This window comes from Tympanuchus pallidicinctus, unplaced genomic scaffold (assembly GCF_026119805.1).
Source record: "Tympanuchus pallidicinctus isolate F22 unplaced genomic scaffold, pur_lepc_1.0 scaffold8, whole genome shotgun sequence".
Lineage (NCBI taxonomy): Eukaryota > Metazoa > Chordata > Aves > Galliformes > Phasianidae > Tympanuchus > Tympanuchus pallidicinctus.
In genome coordinates, this window is record NW_026294802.1 from 27,906,941 (window position 1) to 27,928,454 (window position 21,514).

The following is a 21,514-nucleotide window of genomic DNA, read 5'->3' on the forward strand; positions in this document are numbered from 1 at the left end:
GGTTTAGCACAAGAATAACACTTCTAAATACCCCCAAATTTCTTGATCAAGGAGATGAAGTAGGTTGCTGAACAGTCTCTCCAGCTGTGATATGTCTCACTATTTGGGTCATTTAATTCTGAGAGGGAAGGTAACTTGGCTTAATGCGTGAAAACTCCATTCCAGGAAAAGCCCAAACTTTTGTTTTTTTCTCCTTGAGAATGACCAAGCAAACATGTACATTAAAAAATCCACTAAGTCTTTGTGGAATGATTCCCTTCATGTGCACTTAATATTGTAATCCTTGGTGTTTGACATCTCTCCTTGTTATGTCCCTGCTTTGGTTGAAACCTGCACCAGGAGCAATAAAGACCAAAGCAAGGAAGAAAGCAAAGGAAAAGACAGAATTAAAAGAAATAATGCTTTGTAAATCCAGTAATAAAAATAAGACAAAAATATATAAGATGAAAAGGAAAGAGAAAAAAAGAAGCACTGTTCAAACTCAGCATCACCAAAATGTTTTTTTTTTTTTTTTCTCTTTTTTTTTCCTTCATAGATGCCAATTGCAAATACAAGATGTCAAAATTCTAATGAATGTTAGCAAGGACACCAGAAGTCATCAGTGCAATAAACACCCAAAGGTGATTTAAATTGCAGAGGACTGTGCACATTTCACAGCTTAAAATAAACTGTGGCTTTGCAAGAAGGGCACAATCATGACTTTGCATATCTTACGTGGGTTTTATGGTGTGTTAGTAGCTAAACTCGCTATAAAAAAAAGGGCTTTCGTTTTAAAAGCTTATAAAGCACGATTCATAGGAGGGGTTGATGCCTACACAATTCTTTTAATCAACTTTTAGAGGTATTCATGCAGATGCAGATGCAGGTGCCAGCTGTTTCCCACAAGAGCTCTGGTACATCATTTACAGAGTCTCCATCGCTCCTCAGGAACTTAAATTTTCTTTTAAGCTTGGGTCATTGTAGCTAGGGTCACTGCTAAATCCAGGTCTCAAGAATGCACAATACTTTTCACTTTTGGTTAGTCACCATCACTTCAAACCAGCATTCCTCTTTTGATGTAGTGTTTGGTCAGCTGGTTTTTGCAGAGTGCTTTTCCCCCTCAGTGAACGTACTAGATAGCCTAACTAAGCTTTGTGTAGGATTCTGCATTTTACAGTCAGCCTTCAGGGATGCTGAACTTCAGAGTAAGGAAACAGTAATTAAAAGTGATTGGGACAAGAAGCCCCGATACTAGGAAATGTGGACTCAATTGTCCTTGACACAGGCAGAACGAAGCAGCAAGATTTGGTTTTGATTATAGCTTTACTTGCTATTTTAATAAACATGAGCCAGTATTCAAACTTTTAATATCCTGCTGCTTAACTATTTCCAAAAAGCAATCCAGTTCTTTTAAACAGCCCTTGTTTGAAAATTTTAATTTGTTTGGCTCTGTCCCTGCCTAGAGAAGTTGTAGCCTCTCGGTAACTCTTTTATACGTTCACTTCCAGAATCACAAGCAATCTATTTTTTTCAACTAAGTGTTTCCGCATGTGCCAAAAGTGTCAGGCTGACAGCTTTCCTGCACCGTTTTATCTGGTTCCCACAGTAAGTATGAGAGACAAACACAGGAATGTGTCTAGCACTGACTATGCCCATCAAGGATACAATGATACTTACAGCTCTTCCAGGAAGCGGAGATTGTGCACGGGGTTCGAGGGCAGCTTAGTAATGTTGTTCATACTGAGATCACTGTAGGGGAAAACAGACAGAGACTTAATATGGCATGTCACAACTGTGGTATCCAGCTGTTCATTCCACACATTTTTAAGTAACACATTAAAAAAATTAGTTCCTGTGCCAGAACTGATGAATCATTATCTAGTTAGCACTTTAAACATTCTACTTTTGTATGAAAATGGCTTTGTCAAAGCAATACAAGCTATTGCATGTTCCTTATTTCCAAAAAAAATTTGGAATGTTTTATCACTCTCCATAAATCAGCTGGAATACTAAACAACCCTTTTAGGCTGCATAATTTTAATAAACCACTGTACTATATTAAAATTTATTTGGAGTAGTAAAGGAAAACTACTCTGATATTCACTGTCGTTGCACTGCAGCATACCGTAGGTTTACTAAAGCAGACAAGCAAAGCTGCACAGGTGCAAACTATTTGCATGACTCTTTACATTTCATGAGCATGGAAAAATAATGCTTTTGCTGTACAACTTGCTGTATGAGCCTACTGATTTTCCATGTGTCACATTAGGTGTCCCCAAAACCCAACCCACTTGTGTTAAATAAGGGACATATTTTCAAAAAATAAATATCGCCGTTCTACAGTGCTCTTTTTTTGCAAGTTCTCAAATTGCATTAAATAAGTGAAATGAACCATAAAACAAGGGTGTAATGTGATCCTTCTCTGTAGCACACTTCCTGGTGGGGTTCCACAGTAGTTCCTGGCACAGGAAACAACCAGCCATATCAGCTCTGTCAGAGATCATTCAGGCTATGGTTCAGGCTACAATTCATACAATAACTGCTTATTCTGAAGGTGTTTCTTCATTTTTTCCATTGTCTTGCCCAGTACTGTCATTACGACTGACTTGAGTTAGGAGTAAAAACTGTAAACAGACTGCATTATAAAATTCTACACGGAAGATAAAACTTATACAACTATGTCAGAATTATTATAGATGCTGTTAAAATAAAAATATCAGAGGACAGCATATTTTATGCAATGTTATGTGATCGTTTTAATAAAGCAATATAAACATATATACTTGAAAGCACACTTAAAGGTTCTAGCAGCTTTGGATGGTATTTGAATAACCTTATTTCTTCCAGCTGTTGGAAGCTCATAAGGCAAACAAGTTATCTGTACTTTGGTGAGTAGGCATCCTATTCCTATTCCTATTCCTATTCCTATTCCTATTCCTATTCCTATTCCTATTCCTATTCCTATTCCTATTCCTATTCCTACTTCTATTCCTGCTCCATCCACTTTCTATTATTCACAGGCTGTTTCATACTATAGTATATACATTTTAGTCAGCATTTTTAATCTTGATGTTTGACCTTTTTCTGAATTTAAAAATGTGCAATTTAAAAACACTTCACATAGAAATTAAGAAATAAAGGGAACGTGTTAAAACTTCACAACAATTATCAAATCACCATTGAGTAAGGTTTCTCTGCATCCACTTCAAAATCAAAGTATAATTTCAGAAATGCACTTATTTAATTCATTCCTTACTGTAATTCTTTATCACCTAATTTTTCCATACAGTTTAGCAGATTATTAGCCTTTCACTTTGATAAATGCTCAAAGGATTTATTCTGACAGAGGAGCAAATACGGAGATTTATTTGGCAGAAGCAAAACTTGCTCAGTGAATCATATACTACTGAATATGAAGACAACAATGGCATTTTAACATGGTTTCATAATGGAATTTCAACATTAGTCCTAATGGGTTTTGGTAAACATACCAAAACACATTTTAGACCCAAAAAGTCAGAGATAATGGAAGGTGAGTGTCATTTTTCTTCAAATAGGCAAGTATTTAGGGCACTCTACAAACAACATTAATTAATGCTCTGGATGACTGACCAGGAAAATCTGAAATCTATTTTTATAGTACATTAATTTGTATTAGTAGTAAGCAGGACTTGTCTGATATCCCCAAGACCCCATATCTCTGAACTCCTGATCCATACTCGATAACATCTTTCACAGGCAGTCTGCAGACCAGACTCACTCTATTATCTGAAGAGGATCAGATCGAGAGACCACTTTGATTACATGCTTTGATACACAATCAGAAAATCAGCAATATACATTTTATTAAATGCATCTTTAGATCCCAGAGGTGGATTTACAAAAAGCACCATTTATGCCTACTCTCTGGTCTCCAGAAAAGTTCATCGAGAATTGATGAATATCAATAGGGGCAATTATTTCTGCATAGAGGAATTCAGTGACACACCTTTGCTTCATACACACTTCCATGTCAGACAGCATTGCATCAGACTGTCCCTCTGCTGCCATTTGTCACACAGCAACGACATGGAATGGAAAATTGATGGGAAGATTCAACCTGTATTGCCATACCTCTAACACTTACCTCTGATGTCCTAGACCAACATAATAAAGTACGAGTGATTACTTTCAGAGCAGCCCTTGTGTGTCAGTATAAGTATGCATATTTTTAACATTTGTCTCATAAACAAATTTTTTTTCCCAATTTGTTCAATAATGCTTTTCCGAGCTTGTTTTTAACATACTGCTAACTAATACACTGACAACTGCAGTCCGTGTTGTCAGTATGTTATTGTTGCAGCCTTAATGGTTTCAGAATCTCAGAAAGACTACTGCAGAGAGAGGTAATATCTTCTAATTAGGCTGATACAGCTGGAAATACTTATAAACTTTCAAACACAAGAATCAAAAACCTCTGCTCCTCCCAACTGTACCAACTGGCTGACTAGATGACATTATTTCACCTGTATAAACCTTACATCACTTGCACTGCAGTAATTCATCTGCACTTATGGTTCCTAGATTCAGAGTACTCTTTTGGGTCAGAATCACCATGGATGCATTTCATCCAATTTCATTTGCTGAAGGAATTAAGGGACTTAGAAATCCCATGATCCGAAGTTACTTCTGGAGTGATGCTAAGAGAAGTGAGACAATCATGAAGAATTAACGCAATGCAACCAGTCATATCTCATGTGAGGATCACATTGTAAAGTTTCTGCTGCTGAGCAGAAATTCTTCATACTGTTCTAAAGACAAAAAATTGGAGGTTCTCAGTAAACTTGCCAGCCTTTGGATCATACTGCCAAGGTATGGTCTGGTGCTGGAACAGGCTGTCCAGAGAGGTTGTGGATGCCCTGCTGGAGATGTTCAAGGTTCATCAAGGTTGGATGGGGTGCTGGACCCCAGTATTAAATGGGGAGGTTGGTGGCCCTGTCTGGCGCAGGGGGTTTGGAGCTTCATGATCCTTAAGGTACCTGCCAACCCAGGCCATTCAGTGATTCTGTGAAGACCTATCTAGGATGTGATTTATGACCACTAGATAGATCAAGCACAGCTAACAACCAGGAAGAGCAAGCTGGTAAATTGGAGGCTTACAGATTATGACTATAAAAGGTGCAATGCAAATGCAATGATTTCTTTCTGAAAAGTACATCAAACAGATTTTCTGATTTCTCCTTTCAAGGCTAGCCTGTAAAAATCAGTAATATGCTCTTACTGGAAAACTTAAGGATATTAAACGTTGCTTGTACATTGGGATTTGCGCTGTAATGTTGAGAAAATATTAAAATCAAGGTACTAAGTCTCTTAACCATCCCCAGAGGAACTATTCTGTTCCTGTGTCAGATCAATTTCCCAATTTGCCTTGTGTGCTTGTGCATATATACTCAGCAGAAGCAAAACAGTTGAAACTGTGATCAATTCTTATCCAACTCAGTAGTCCGACAAGCTACCATGATGAAAATCTTAAAATTACTAGTGTATTGAAAAATCTTTAATGAGTTGATAGACACAACCTTTCCTATATTCCACCATCAAATTACCTGAAAACTTCATTCATATCAGTAAGGAGCTGCATTGTTTAAGATATGTGCCGAGTTTTAAAATGCTCCTATTGTATAGCAATAGTATCTAATCAACATATGTGAAAACTAAGCTCAGCATGAGGTTAAGAACTGTGCTAGAAAGGCAGTAGGTTATTTTGAATAGTCAAATGAACATATCATCTCTTTTTCCATTAGCGTTCCAACAGTCTATTTCCAACTGATGTTTCTAAAAGCAACATACCAGCAAATGATAATTCCATCTTTTAAGAAGATAAAGATTTGCTTCATTGGCTGCACTGGCAACATGGCTCATTATATTGATATCTTAATTATACTGTGCCAATCAATCACCAGGTGTGTCTCTGGTGACTTGAGAAAGGAATCCTACCTGTCATTTAATTGTCAAGTGCTTCTGCAGCACATTATTTTTTTGAAGAACAGAAAATACTGCAAATTGCAACCTGAGTCTAATTTTTTTTTCTTTTTTCTTTAAATTGGTGATGCTGTAAACAAACTATCAACATTTGCAAAACAGAACTCAGAAGGGTAAACACACAGGTCTTTCCCCCCGTCCAATTTTGTTGTGCACACATACATAAGCTGGAAAAAATATGCAGTTATCATCTTAAAGTGAGTAGTTCACAGTAAACTCTCCAAAGCCAGTAAAACAAGTTAAGTGAACTAGTTCTTAACATATGACAGTAGGGTCTGGAGGCCAAGTTACTAACCTGTTATTAGCTATTATTACAAGAGATGTTTCAGGGACTATTCACCTTGGAATCAATTTTCCACATTGTTCTTATGCCTTTAAAGGAGAACAAAAATCCATCTTTGGACATATACAAGTTTTCTGTTGGCTTCCAGCAACCTATTCATCTATCACTTGGTTATACTTCTATTATACTAAGTAGTACAAACTTCTCTACCCATCACAGGGCTAATACAATAATCCAGGATGAAAGACAATGAATAATTTTTTAACAGTTGTAATCTAATTTTAAAATAATGATCAAGCCTTACTATTATGATTGCTAGTTATGCTTTCTGTAGGCCTGCCTTGCCCCAACAAGATGTATTAATAATTATTTTTATGGCAATCTTTGAAAGAGAAAGCACTCACATAAAAATACTGACAATAAAATGAATACATTGAGTTCCTACCAGCTGAGAACAACTTCTACAGTCAGGCCATTTCCTTAATCCATTTACAGATAAATTGGACACTATCATATAGGTAGTGATGCAATATAGTGAAAAGGAGTGAGAATTACTGCTTCTTTTCCCTCACTACGCATATCTTTTTACTGCAGTACGCTTGATTTCACTGTTGGCAGAACACTTTACCAGCTCCGCTGTTTGATGGAGGAATATGCTAGCTATTAAGAGCTTGCTGTCTGTCTGTTGCCACAATTGCTTCTCTATGTATATTAAAAATAACTCCACCTGCTGTAGTTACCAAAAGCAGATAAATCTTGTGAAGACTGCAGCAGTATTTTCCATTTCTTAACATATATTCCTATAGCACTTCTTCATTCAAGAGTCTCCACATATAAATAGATGAATAATTATCATCACTTTACAGAAGGTAAACTAAGACATTAGACATGAGACATAAGACCATTAGAAATGGTGAAGTGATGTGCTGTCAGTCAAACTCAGTTGTATGCCACTGAGGAACAAAACACCAAGATGATTTGAGCAGTGCCCTTTCCATTAGATTCCCAATGTACCCCAAAGCATTCACATAGTGCTCTTCCAACTGGGGATGCATGAGCTGTGAACAGCTTTACAAAATGGCTACACAAAACCATGACCATATTTTCAGTCTAATGGTTCTGGATTATACTGTCTTCCAAAATCAACTTGCAAGCTGGTATGCATGTGTTTCCATGTTTAACACACCCATGGAGAGAAGCACAGGGAGGAGCCATAAATGTGAGTGCTTCCTAGCAGTTAAAGTATGACATTTCTTCTCAAAACGAGCTGCTAAATGCACCTGTGGTTCTTTGAAGGCCTGCATAGCGCAACTATGATTAAGATGTGAATTTCCACCACATGGTTCACATTTGAAGGAGCAAACATTTTATTCAGAAAAATCTTCCAGATCATATCGGAACAGAGCTTGCGGTGACAGTGTGTGTGTTGGCACCACTCCATGAGCTTTGTGCTAATATATGGGGCCAGTTTTCCCTCTGACCCTCAGTACTTCGCTTCCCTTTCTTCTGCACACCAGTGGTATGGCTTCCAGCAGTGCATTTTGCTTAAAGATGATGGAACCTCTGCAATTTTAAATAGACACCTATGGGAAGGATCCTATAGATGGCTTGAACTTATGGAAGCATCAAAAGGAAGGTCAGGAGTGCTCTGTCTGCATTTCTCTGCTGCTGAGTGAATGCTGAGTAACAGATCCAGGCAAACCATTTTGATAGGCTGTGGCTGGATTCAACACAAGCTAACAGAACTGATGAAACTCTGTGGTCAAAATCTGAACTTCTTGACACCAGTCACTGGATTCCTCTAATATCACAGAAAGTAAAATGGTTCATCACTGAAGCAGCTCTTTTACCAATCTCATTTTAACCAGCATGCATTATTCCTGAATGTGGTAGGCTATTCTGTCATATAAACAGCCATCAAAAGCTTGCTTAAATCTAGACTGCAGAACATTTGTAAAGCAAACAGTACGTGCATGATTAATCTTTTCAGGAAACAATTTTGCCATTCAGTTTATCCAAGACTCCAGCAGAGGGAGCAGGGCAGTGCAAACAATTAAGGTCAAAAAGAAAGTAAAGATCAAAGATCAGATCAAACAAACACAGAGCTGAATTAATCTGACAAGTACCTGACATTTTATTTTAGGTACAACGATTTTGGTGCTGTGCTTTTTTTGTGTATCAAATTCACAATGCTCTGTAGGTGAAATTACCCATGTACTTTCAAAGCTGATTCATGGCTCTTCGCTTGGCATTGAAGACTCAGTCTGGTAAGTAATAATTAGCAGGATAAGTTACAAGAACATTCCAACATGTCAATCATATACTGTACTTAACTCGTATAATTTACAGCTTAAATATCTAAAGGAATACTTTATAGCACAGGAGCCAGCAGGAGCAATTAAAAGAGGCTTGAATAGAATTCCTCTTCCTCCCATGCCCACAGATTGCATTAGCATGATTTTACTTTGTGAGTTATTACTTGTTTCTGCTGCACTAATTCAAATAGATTATATGAGTTCTGCAGACACTATTTATCTTGTTCAAATGCTGAAGACAATACACAACATGTTTTATTGCAATTTATGAAGAAGTCTACTACAATGTTTGTTCTGTTTTTTGTCATTTCCTATTTGTTTATCAGGTACTGTTTATCTTGTTTTTGATGAAGGACAGCACAGTTAACTTCAGAAAAGTTATGTGTTAGAGGTGACCAAGTCTAGGAAAAAGTACTGGGGTCTATCTTAGTTTCATAATATTTTCTGCAACTCTACATTTTGCTTATTTTTACAACTATTTGATACAACAGTGCCAAAATTGAGAAGAATAGTCGTTTTTTCCTAAAGTGGCATGTTCATTTATTTCAGAAAAAGAAGGCACAACTTTCTTTTAATTCTAGTTTTGTCATTTCATCCCTCAGAATTCAATGAAGTTATTCCTAACTTATGACTACTGATATGAGAGGAGAGGGTCTACAAAGCACAGAATACTTTGCTTACTGGCCCACTATACCCTGTCAACATCAGAAAGGAATTCAAAAGACACCTGAATATAGACCGACTCAAAATACAGATCTAAAGCCATGAAGGAAGCCATAGGCCACACAGCCAATTGGACTCCATATCAAGATGAGTGTAATGCACAGTATAGATCATAATATACAAATCAATGTTAAAACTCATTTTCATCAAAACATCCAGTACAACTTCAGTGAAGCTGCGGAGAGTAGAAATGAATTAGGATCAGCCTGATCTCACTCATAACAAGATACATTCTAAATAACTTCTGCTGGTGTTAATTTGCCCCAACTCTATTCCATAGCACAGGCCTAAAGATTTAACCATTAAAGAGCTCTGACAGCACCTACTGTATAAATGCATTCTGGCTGTTGTGGAGCCTGAGTATCCAGAAATTTGTGCATGAATTTGTGATGCATTTGGAACAGGAAATATATATGCTACATTGCTCAGTGCTGAGAGCCCCAAGTACAGGTGAGTGTGCTAGGTCTGGAGCTGGAAGCTACTTTAATCATGGGAAGTGCTCTCAGATAGGCTATATATCCCTGATAGTGCTGGATGCTGCTATGATGTATTAATTTCACAAGGTAGGGGCTCAGCACAATGTTATTTTCTGTAAGGTACAATAGCAGATCTATTCGATATAAACTTGGTATTCCCAATTGGTTTTAGCTTGGTGAAATGGCAAAATCTTCATTCAGCCATGCCAAGGGTTCATCTCTTTCATCCTAACTAATTGCACTGCTACTTTTACCATACTTCAGTTGAAATTTTTGTTATTGAAGAGTTATCTAAGAGTTTCATCAGAGTAAATGATGCTATGCTGTATCACAACTACTAGTCTGAATTATTCACATGACTGTATTTGTGCTGTTGCTTAGCTGAAATAATTATTTATAGAAGTTTCTCCATATTGCATGGACAATCCAATGAGTGCCATATTACCTGCACAGTCTTTCAGTTGACTTTCTTACCAGAATAATCACTCCTGATCTCCTCCCATCCCACCTTCCTTTTAAGGATATTTTTGAATCGAAGTTGCATCTGATCTAGATTAAAACAAATCCAGCAGGGAAATAAAAACTTTTAATGCAAATCAATTCTCTGATCTGGTTCATTGCATTGCTGCTCGCGCCACCACAAGAAAAAGTGCCGAGGAGAAACAAATGAGGGAGGTGAAACAGAACATTTTTTTACATGGCCATTTTGGCTTAGGGGTGGTCTTATGCCTTGGTTGGAAATACTCCCAATATTCTTCCGATATACAAAGCTGTGCATTTTTTTATGCACACATTTTCCCTTTCTGTCTAACAGAACCATCTCATGACTGACAGCCTCTTACAACACCTTCCACAGAGCTTTTTTTCTTACAAAGACAACACACTTAAAAATACTGCATTTCTTCATCAAGTTATGTTTTTTTTTTTTTTTTTTTTTTTTCTGAAATGCTCAAAATTCTCCCATCATCAGATACTTTCTGGTTGGTATAAAATACTCTGAACATAAATAGACATCAAATCCTTAATATTATACAGACATCATCTATACCTGGTCCACACATGTTGTTTGCTTGTAACTGAACAGTTATACTTCATGTCAACAAATACCTGAGGTAGCTGTAAGGAATTCAGTTCATGAAATGGGGCTGAGCACACACTAACTCACTATGAAAAGGGGAAACCTCCAGTAGAGACCTCACTTGTGCAGGACAGAGCTGGCATGTATTTTCATATGTTGTCATACCAGCACAGCCATCAGGGAAAATGGCTGCACTGCTTTTTTTATGAACGTATCTCCTCTTCAGATAATTTCCTTACCTTTCCTATTACTTAAATAATCAGAGCTGTACATGCAAAATCGATGCAGGCAAAATACTTCGCAACTCTTTCTACTGAGATCAGCTGGACTGACACTTGGTTTGAGTGGAGCTAGCAGACTGTGATTCAAACTAAATGATTCCTGTTTCCTTCCTTTTATTCACAGTGTTTATGCAATCTACTGTTTGGCAACCTCATTTCAAGGCCAGTGACCCACCACTTCTTGTGATTGTTACAATGATCTGCAGAAAATCTCTTCAGGATAAACAGTTAATGGGCACCGTTCAGCCACAGCTACTGCTACATCTTAGTTTCAAGTATCAAATACCAGTTTGGGATCTTCCTGGAGATAACACAGAGCAATATTATGAGACATCAGTAGGCAAAACAAATCTTTAACAAATGTAAACCAGCAAGAATTTACTAGCAACAACTGGCAGCAGAACCATATATACGCACACAGGTGCGTATATGACATAAGTGTGTTCCCTATAGTGCACCTGTCCTGCTCTTTTTTGAACACAAAATGAACTTTCCAAGATCTCGATTCTTTTCTCTAGCAATTCCAAATGCCATAAAAATGCTGGAAAGAATCAGTCGTCCTATTATTTACATGACTTACAACTCACAGCACAGCAAATCAATGTCAGCACTGCAGCAGAGCCTGGAGGCAAACACCTGGCTCCACTGATGCTGGAAGCAGAGTTCTCACTGACATTCATAGAAGCAGGACATCTTCCTGCAGTGCTTCGTGCCAGCTTCTACCCAATAGGCAGTTTTGCATAGCCAATGGAAATCGTGCAGCAGCACATCTCTGCCTGGAGTAGTGATAGGGGTACTGCTGGGTTCACTGGGAAGATTGCTACCTATTTTTTTTCTAGCTCTTTTATTTTATCATTTCTAAAATCTGTTGAATTAAAGATAGAATGGATGGTAAGGAGAGAGAGGCACAATATTAGCTGCTGAAAATCAAGATTATTGTTTTTTCCAGGTAAGAGGGTTCAGAAAATGTAAGGGAGTGGTTTATCTCAGTTTATTTTACTTCCATATTGTTCACCATTAAAGCCTTTATTTCTTTTCCTTATAATGGCTGCTTCAGTTTACTTGGGTACTTATGTTTTAATTCCTAATTTATTTCCAAAGCAACTTATTGGGTCTGCTTATTTTAACTTTCCTCCTCCTCTCAAACCTTTTCTCGATTTTTGTCTTACGTGAGGTTCAGGTTTCCAGTCAGCTCTACCAGGAGCACAGAAAATCTACTCACAATGATCTACACTGTGATAGCTCTTTATAGGTGAAGAGGAATTAACATTTTGGAACTAAAGGCTCAGCCTCTATGACACTCTGTGAGATCTTCTCAAGGTTTAATTTACCTTGTGATGGTCAAGTTGCACAAGTGATCACTGCCTACCTGATGCAACTCTTCCATAAGAGGTGAGAAAAGGATGCTTGCTTGGGAATGACTCAGGTGGTAATGAAATATAGGACAGCAATAAAGTCAAAGCATTTGCGAAGCAGAAGCAGATCTTGAAACACTGGTGCTATCCTATTGCCCGCATTTTCCTGAGCCCAGTCATCCTGGCCTTCTCTCCAAGGGGTGTTTAGGGTTGGTGGGATTCAGACTTGTGCAGACAGGTCTATGCCCCACAGACCTGATACACGAAGAAACTACCCAACCCACAGGCTGGTGTGAAGACTTGTTAGGTGAGGGATTCCCCTCTCAGTCATGGTTTTGGCTTTTGGATGGCAGCACTTTCATACACTTGCAGCAGACTGAAGATGATGGCACTGCATGGCTCTACATGCATTAACACCATTGCTATTAAGAGGACCACAGGCTCTGGCAAGTTCTTTTTTCTTTTGTAGTTTTATTAATTTCTTCAGAATTTTCATCATGGCTCCTGAGTATCCAGAACAGTACATAAAAAAAAAACAACAAAAAAACCAACCCAAGACTTCAAGCTATCCTGATCTTAAATTAAAACCCCTTTAACAAAAAACATGGTAGTCAAAGGTCTTTTTTTTTTTTTTTTTTACTAACCTGGTTCCATAATGAACATTTTTTAATAAAGACATGTGGTTTGTAAATGAGCTTTTAAATAACTAAAGAAAAAGAAAGGACATAGAAACATGTTTTTAAATGTCTGTGGAAAAAAAGACAAGGCATTATTTTAAGTAATTAAAATCAAAGCTTCAATGATTTGTCTTGTCATATGTATAATGTATGACATTACTTTTATTTAAAAGTTAAGAGTTAGAGAAGGAAATGGTGAAATGGTAGCACGTTAACTAATGCTATAGGACAGAGAGTCTTTTCTGGGCAATATTTCAATTAAATAAAATTTTCAAACTTGTATTTCACCATTTGCAGCTCACATATTAAAAATCTATTAGCAGAAAACCTATTGAAAAGCTGACCATGAGCACAAGAGACTTTTTCTAGAAACACTCCTATTCAGTTCTCATGGCGGAACAAAAGCAGATTGGCACATTTGGTTATATACAAACGCCCTTGAAAGGGACCTTCCCCCCCTTTCCCATAGCCACGCGTTTCAGCCTCTATATGTTGAAGGAAGGCAGTGAAAGGTTTGGGGGGGTGGGGAGACCAAGGGCTTCCACCAAGATCCTTCAAAGTCCTCATCTTCTATAGTGGGAAGATTTCCCTCTAAATCCCTTTCAATAGCATATTGACGGCTTTGAAAGCTTAAATGGCATTTGTCAACCATCAGTAAATCTTGAAAACTGTTTCTGCAAATAGCCCAACTCTGAGTCTCAGCTTTTCCCATTAATCTGTACATAAGGCCACTGAAGACTTTTTCAGACCCTAGATAATGCCTGGATTAAAAGGTCCATTCAGAAGGGAAAACTTTAGCATTCACCTTGTGTACATAGCCATTTCACCAGTGGTATTCATGGGTTGTTATTTCAACTCTTCATTTGTCCTGCAAACAAGACATTTTGCCACAAAGCCTTGGTAGAGACATTCTTTAGTGAATTACTGAAACCTAGCCCCTCTATTTGTCATGGCTTGTTATTTTTATCAAGTGTAATCAGTTCAAATAGTAACCCCAGACTGACAACTTTACAATTACATTACTATTTTAAGAGTGGAAGGTGTGTTTCTTCTAATTCAACAACAAAACAGATTAAAGCACAACCTGATTACTTCATCTAGTGAAACAGTTTAACATTTCCCTTAATCAAAAGATTTTTTTTTTGTTTAGAGTGAAAGCAAAGATATAACTCTAATAATTGTAGCTCAACATTTTTACTTGCTGTTATTTAATAAAAACTTCGTGCATTTGCAAAGTTTAATAACGTGCACACTTCTATTTAAGTTGTTGTATGACCTATTAATGTTGGTGCATTTTTTTTTTTTCATTTTGCAACCAGTCAGTGATACCATTTTGAAGGGTAGAAAGCATCTAATTATTGCTACTATTAAAATAATCAAGATAAAATGTTTTTGCATCACGGAAAATAAGAAAAACAGAAACAAAATTGGAAAAGATTCCAATGACACAATGTTAGGCAGATTGTTTAATATTAAATTAAAAAAAAAAAGAGAAAACACATCCCTGCCAAATTTGTCCTGGTCCAGATAGATCTCATTGTCTGAACAAATAGACCTTTTTACCATAGTCAAAGTAGGGGTCAGTGAAATTCACTGGACAGCCCTCACAAAGATACCCAAAGATCACCAGACATAAGGGAAAATCATCATCAAATACTTACATCTGCAAATTTACTTTAACTATACCTGAAGGCCAGTTCTTGCATCTTCTTTTATCTACCTTACTACCAACCTGTGTGGACAAGTGCCCCCCACTCTTTTTGCTATCAGCTGAAGAGACTTCATACTTTTAAGTATGAGCTGCAGCGTGGATGTGGCCTAACAAATCACCCAGGCTCAGCCCAACTCACTGCAAAACTAATCTGAATTGTGTCACACTACCTAAGCAGCAGGGTTTTTCCCTGATCAAAACTGACCCCTCTCCATACCCCAACTTACTGTGTTAATAATATCACAATTATGTATTTTGAAGATTTCTGGAGGAACTATGCCAATGATCTCTTGGCTGATTAAATGTAAGCTGGGTCAGATTTTTATCTCTGGGCCATTCTGTGAAGTGCCTTAGACTATCCTGTCTGTCTTTTAAATACTTTCCACATCGCAGGGGATGTGCTTCCTGCACAGATCAGCTCTTTTTTTACCCCATGGGGATATGTCAAACAACCTGAAGTACCTTAACTCGCATGAGTTAAGTATGTGTGAGCAGCTAAATGCTGCATTAAAGTACAGAGAATCAATCTAGTTGACTAAACATAGAGCCATCTGAAATAGTCTAAGTTATGTGAGATATCCATGCAAGCCTGGCAAACATAACATTATGACCTACAAGACCAGCTGCCTTTTGAAGACACAGCTGAAGACCAGGCAGGATACCCTAAGGCAAATCAAGAGCAATAGTTACTTATGCTTTGGCAATTACACTGAATTCTGAGATTGGGATTCACACTGTCCTGCCAGGTAAGGTTAGATTCAGTGTTTTGCTGATGGTTTCCAGATGGTCAGAACACAGGCAGAGTTCACACCTCTTTCTAAAAAAAATCTGTGTAGATGTTACTCCAAATGCATGTTGAATCCTTTGGGACTAGAAATGAGTGGTATCGCAGAAGAGTGAAGTGTTCCTTGTAAAACTTTATCTGTATCACTAAAAGAGTTGAATTTCCAGATTGCCATGTTATTTTAAAAAAACACACGCTGACCTTTGGTTGGAAGAAGGATGACTTTCAGAACGAGGGATAGTGTTTTCCGCCTGTAGGAGTCACAGATCCTTTTATTTCCTCACAATTTTTATTCTAAATACTCCATGGACTTAGGAAGCTAATTTCTATGCAGCTCAGAAAAAGGGAAAAAACAACCTCATCCTTTCTCTGATTTGTGAATAAAGAGCTATAAGCATCTGTATTCTCGCTTGCATTGTACAGAAAATGTGATATAATTCTGATATATAAGTTCTGAGACACAATTGCTATCTATTCTCTTGGAAGAGCCAGATGTGCATCTTCTGTCCAGCAATAACCATGAATGATATACATTGGCAGGGATGGTGGTGGTGAAAATTTTCTGGGCAGGAACATCTTATCTGACTTGAAGTAATTACATGCTTACCAGTTCTTCCATCTAATTTTTCTTTGTATACAGTAATATTCAATTATGGAGTAGTTTTCAAAAAAATCCCTAAAGAAAAAGCTACTATTTAGAATTTGAAGAGGTTGTAAGAAGAGAGAGGAACTGATCTTGCTGTGGCAAGCATGGTTGTGAAACAGAGAAGAAAATCCAGGTCTGATTGTCAGATCACCTATGGGCTGACACTACCTCCTCAAGTATAAACAATAAATATTCCCTTGCTAACCGCAACTCTCAGTAGTGCCTCAATGAATGTATCTACATTTTGTTGCAATTCTTCCATCAGTTTTTATTTTTGTGACCATGTTCTCACGTCAAACTAACATAGTTTTTGCAGCTGACATAACATGGGTTGGGTACAAGTACTGCAGATGTTTACAATGCCAACATTTTGTAGAAGATAAAAACTCAACCGAAAACTTTGTTATCTACTTCAGTTTAAGAGTGACATCATACAGAAATACACTTTTTTTTTTCCCCTCACAAATACTATTCAGCGCATCTTGCGGCAGGGGAAATTAATTTTCCAAACTCAGTCTTTAAAGGATATTATTTTTTTTAATAGGAGCGTCTTTGAGACAGAACATATGCCCCGTTTTTTCTATCCACACCATAAAATGGTTTTCCCATTCATCATAAATAGCTGTTTTGGGTTTTTTTTTCTTTCCCTACTAAAGTTTTTATAGGGCCTACCTCTGTATTTTAACTGTACCTGACATAGTGGATTCACAATCCTGATTATGGCTGTGGACTGCAATATAACTGAAACACAAATGATAAATAGAATCCTTATGCTTATCTGACTTTTAAATATAACTTTCAGTATGTAAAGATGTAGGTGGATGGAATTATTAAGCAGGCTGGCCGTAGCTGCTTGCTGAACTACTTGATTCTGAAAAATGGGGAAGCCTGAGGGAAGATCCTTAACATTCCTTTAGTACAGCCTAAGGTTACATGATTTTTCTCTGCATTATTATTGCATAGCACAAAAATATATGTGCAGATGCGAGGCCCTAAGGTTCGTCTTGGCTCTGCAAGGAAAGGACGTTTTAAACTCCAGTGCCCTCCACAAAATACATTCTGTATCCTTGTAAGACACATTTGTCAAAGTGAGATAGCTAAACACTGAAGAGAGCAGTTCAGCAATTTCTTCTAAGTCATGCGTGATGGACAATTTAGAGATCTGCTTACAATAGTAGGCATATTACAGACAGAATCTCAGACTATTGATTGGCAGCAAGCTTCCAAAATGAGAGGTGCATATATTCTTTGAAAGCATCTTAGTATAATACTAGTTAGGCTGGTTAGTAGGTATTTCCAGAACAGTCTTCATTTTAAAGACAGGGATTAAAAGTGAAAGATTCTGTGACCCATGGAGTTCATTCAGTAAGATTGCATGAGTGACAACTGTTTGTCTGGGTTAAGACTGCAGGACCATGCCCTGGCATTTCATGCTGATTGCATGTTAATGGTTTTAGAGCGAAACTTAATCTCTTTCAGGGCATCCTGATTTATAGTTAAATACAATAGTTGAAGCCAAGGAGAAATAGAATAACATCTCCCAAAAAACCTATCTGAGTTCTGCCATACCACATGCATGCGCTGGGCTGACAGCCACAGCCAGGCCTGCAGAGCTACTACCTACCTGAATCGGGAATCAAGATGTCCAGCAATTTGGTGTAGGCTATGGCTTTTTCGCTTTCACTTTGTGGGATTAAAAACCCTCATCTGTAAATCCAATGTCAGCAGTAGATCCAACCTTTAATTAACTACTGAATTATTCTACGATGACTATGGAGAAAGACACCAAAATGCCTTGGGAAATCAAACAGCATCCTTAGAGAATAACAGATGCACTGTTTATGAGGGATAATTCTTTCCCATAAAGGAGAACAGAATTTAAATATTCCAAAACTCAAGTTAAACCGATCTTCAGAAACTATTAGCTGCACAGCATTACAGATCACAGGGTACAATGACACCCTGGCCCACAAAACCACCTTAATCAGGGCCTCTCTCTCATGGCACCATCCTATTTTCAAGTAACAATGCTTTCAAATGAGCCGAAAAGATGTACTTTGCTCCCACCATTACAATTTCTGCTCTTCCTTTCTTCACCCCTTTCAAAAACATGAAAGCATTGGATTGCTAATTACTTTTATCCAGCCTATAGGAAAATTAGTTTATCTTCCTGATCAAAGCAAATTAGGCAGATCATGGCTGATTAGAATGCAACAGTAAAATCTCCATACTTTCTATTCCACCCCCTTTTCTCTCAGAAACAGGGCCTGTGTCAAATATGTAGGTATTTCCCACGGCCAGTCTGGACTCTGTTTCCAACAGGCTCTGAGGCTGGGACAATGGTTCTTACACAGACACTGAAGTTCTTTAGTTCAGTCATTGTGCACGGAAAGAACTGGTAACCCCTCAGTTAGCATTTGATGAAACATCTAGATTTACATATTTCCCTAATTGCATTTTTTGAATGTGAGTGAGATTTATCTGACCAAAGTTAAATGCTTCCTTTATTCTACTACCCAAAATACAAATCTATACACTGCAGGCAGAGCTGCATTTGGTTCTGACCCCATCACTACAATTTTGGTTTTCACTATAGTGGGACGAAGCATTGTCTACCTTAACTTCTCATAGCATAACTTAAGAATGGCTTGGCTGGATGCTTTCAAGTTCCCTCCTACATTACATTGCAAAACTGGATGTTACTCCTTCTAAGTAATTGCTTTAAGCAGCACTTTCTACCATTCAAGTATCTTACGATTCACTTTTTGCCTTTCATAACTTGTGTTCTACGGCTTTAACAGATGAAAGCCAAGCTATACCGCTACTTTATTTATAACCAATTACTATAAATTAACAGTAAATCTCACATTTAGCTCCATTTAAACATCACTATGCAGCTGCCCATTTGAAAATAAAATGGTTGCCTTCTTTCACTTCAGTGGGCACAATACAAAACATCCATTGAGCTATTCCTTTATTGCAGCTGCCAATGCCCAGCCGACTTTTAACAAACCAACCAAGCGTAATAACAATGCAGCTGCAACATTTTATGGTATTTCTGTTAGTTCTCTTTTGAGACTGAAGGTGTTAATTAGGAATCAAAGAATACAACCCTGCCAGCTTTCTTTCACAAACTATGCACTGGCCACTGCAGTTTTCAGAAGAAAAATAAATCTAATAAAGGGACAAAAATGTTGTTTGTCACACCAGTAACGTGTATTTAAGACCCTTTGATCATGAGCTTTTTATGTAGTCTTGTCAGACAGGCTGAAAATATTTTTTCCTCTCTTTTCTCCTTTCTTTAGGCTTTTCTGAATACTGATTCTAGGGTTGTCTGGCAAGGTGAAAAACCCGATAGGCACTGGAATGCTCTACAGGTTAAAATGGCTTTGCTAAGTAAGTCAGCCTTAAATCAGATCAAATCAAAACTGTTCACTTTTTTGATTCAAGTGTAAATTGTTTTGGAACACAGATGATCTGTTTCTATTATACAGCTTACTAGTTCCATCTATAATTTAATATTTCAGACGTTTTAATGGCTGTGTTTAATATTAATGTATCAATTATTTTGTGGAATCTCATTTTAAATTCTCAAAAATGAGAGTTTGCTGGAAGTTGTAAAATATCCATTACATACATTTTTTTCATGTGTACCATAAGATATACGTATGCTATATTTTATTTACACTTACTAACTGTAATCGTATTAGAGTATCATATATTCAAAGGCAGCAGCATGAAGTCATTACCTTTAATCTTTAGTCAAAGTTAAAACCTTAAAATAGGTTTATGAAGTTAGCACAACTGAGAATTAGTCAAGCTTGCTAGCTTACGCAGCAAGAGCTTTCACTCTTGCCAAAATCGTGCCAAAATCCATTAATCCTGCCAGAGAATGGCAGAAAGAAGTTCTGCTTGTTGGTTTAATAATAATGAAATGTACATGCTCTTAAGGCTACCTGCAGAGTCTTCTGAACTGCAAAACAAATAACGTCAATTTTAAGAAATACTTTTTACAAAGGGATATATAACAGTTTTCTTTGCCTTAAACACTATGGAGGAGGCTTCAAAATACAGCTTTGTTCATCTTGTTAGACTTTTAATGCAAACTCTTATCATGTTATATATATATAAATATATATAAAATGTTATTACAAAATATATTTGGTACAAACTTGATTTATATGCTTTGTTACCTGACATAGCTATGCCCATTTTTTTCTTTCAGCATAGAATCTCCTCATACAAAAGCAGAAGAAACCAAAACAAACTTTTTTTGTAAGCTGTGAAGAGTAACAGATTTAGAATTTCCTGGAAAGACAAGTTTCCTACGAAGAAAAACAATTTAGATGGAGAGGTGCTCCAAGAAAAAGTGCCTTCTATGGTGCCAGCTCATGTCTACATTAGCAGGTCTTCTTCAAAGAGACTGCCAGCCACATTTAAACAATATAAAATATAAAAATTAATGTAAAAATAAATATTCTAAATCCCAAATATTTGTAAGAACTTCTTTCTCAATCTGCATACAAACACAGAAATATATTTGAGTTCTACCAAATGTAACTTGCAAAGGCAATCTTCTGATATCCGTTCTTTGTCTTATCTGATAACATCATATAAAGTGAGATGAAATTCAGACAGAATAGCTACAAACTTCTTATAAACAATCCCTTCCTAGATCTGGAATAGTAAGCTGAGAAGCTTGAGTAAGCTATTAGCTTTCCATTGTAAGGCATCTCCTTCCTATTTTAATAGTTTAAAGATTGAAGGGATAAAGATCTTAAAAGCAGTACTATCACTTTCAGATGCAGACAGCAAACAGAGGCTTACTGGGAATGGATCTGGCATTGAGTAGATAATATGGAGGTAACAGTCCCCACATTTGGATTACTTGATATCACACCAGTTACACCGTGATCTGTCTTTCCTTCCAAACACAAAATAGGTAGTTCTGTATCTGTGTCCAAAACTACATCATTGCCTAACATACTAGAATACATGATACACTGGAATCTAATTAATCTAATAAAACTAGTCTACCTAGTAGAACAACAGAAGTATTTTTCCTTTGACAAAATGAAATATTTAGATACTGATAACAATTAATGATTCCTAAATCATAGAATGGCCTGGGTTGAAAAGGACCACAGTGATCATCTGGTTTGAACTCCCCTGCTATGTGCAGGGT

General features: G+C 37.2%; 1 protein-coding gene and 1 long non-coding RNA gene across 2 annotated transcripts in view; one reads left to right on the plus strand and one right to left on the minus strand.

Moving 5' to 3' along the window:
- LGR5 (leucine rich repeat containing G protein-coupled receptor 5) overlaps nucleotides 1-21,514 on the minus strand; it is an 85,686-nt gene that overhangs the window by 51,033 nt on the left and 13,139 nt on the right. Inside the window, exon 2 of the mRNA XM_052668997.1 lies at nucleotides 1,657-1,728. Within this exon, the coding sequence (XP_052524957.1) occupies nucleotides 1,657-1,728 (72 nt within the window). The remainder of the gene's footprint in view (nucleotides 1-1,656; nucleotides 1,729-21,514) is intronic.
- On the plus strand, nucleotides 7,733-20,819 carry LOC128073804 (uncharacterized). Its single transcript, XR_008202891.1, has 3 exons — nucleotides 7,733-8,550; nucleotides 11,281-12,548; nucleotides 20,555-20,819. It is a non-coding gene; the product is annotated as an uncharacterized LOC128073804 (long non-coding RNA).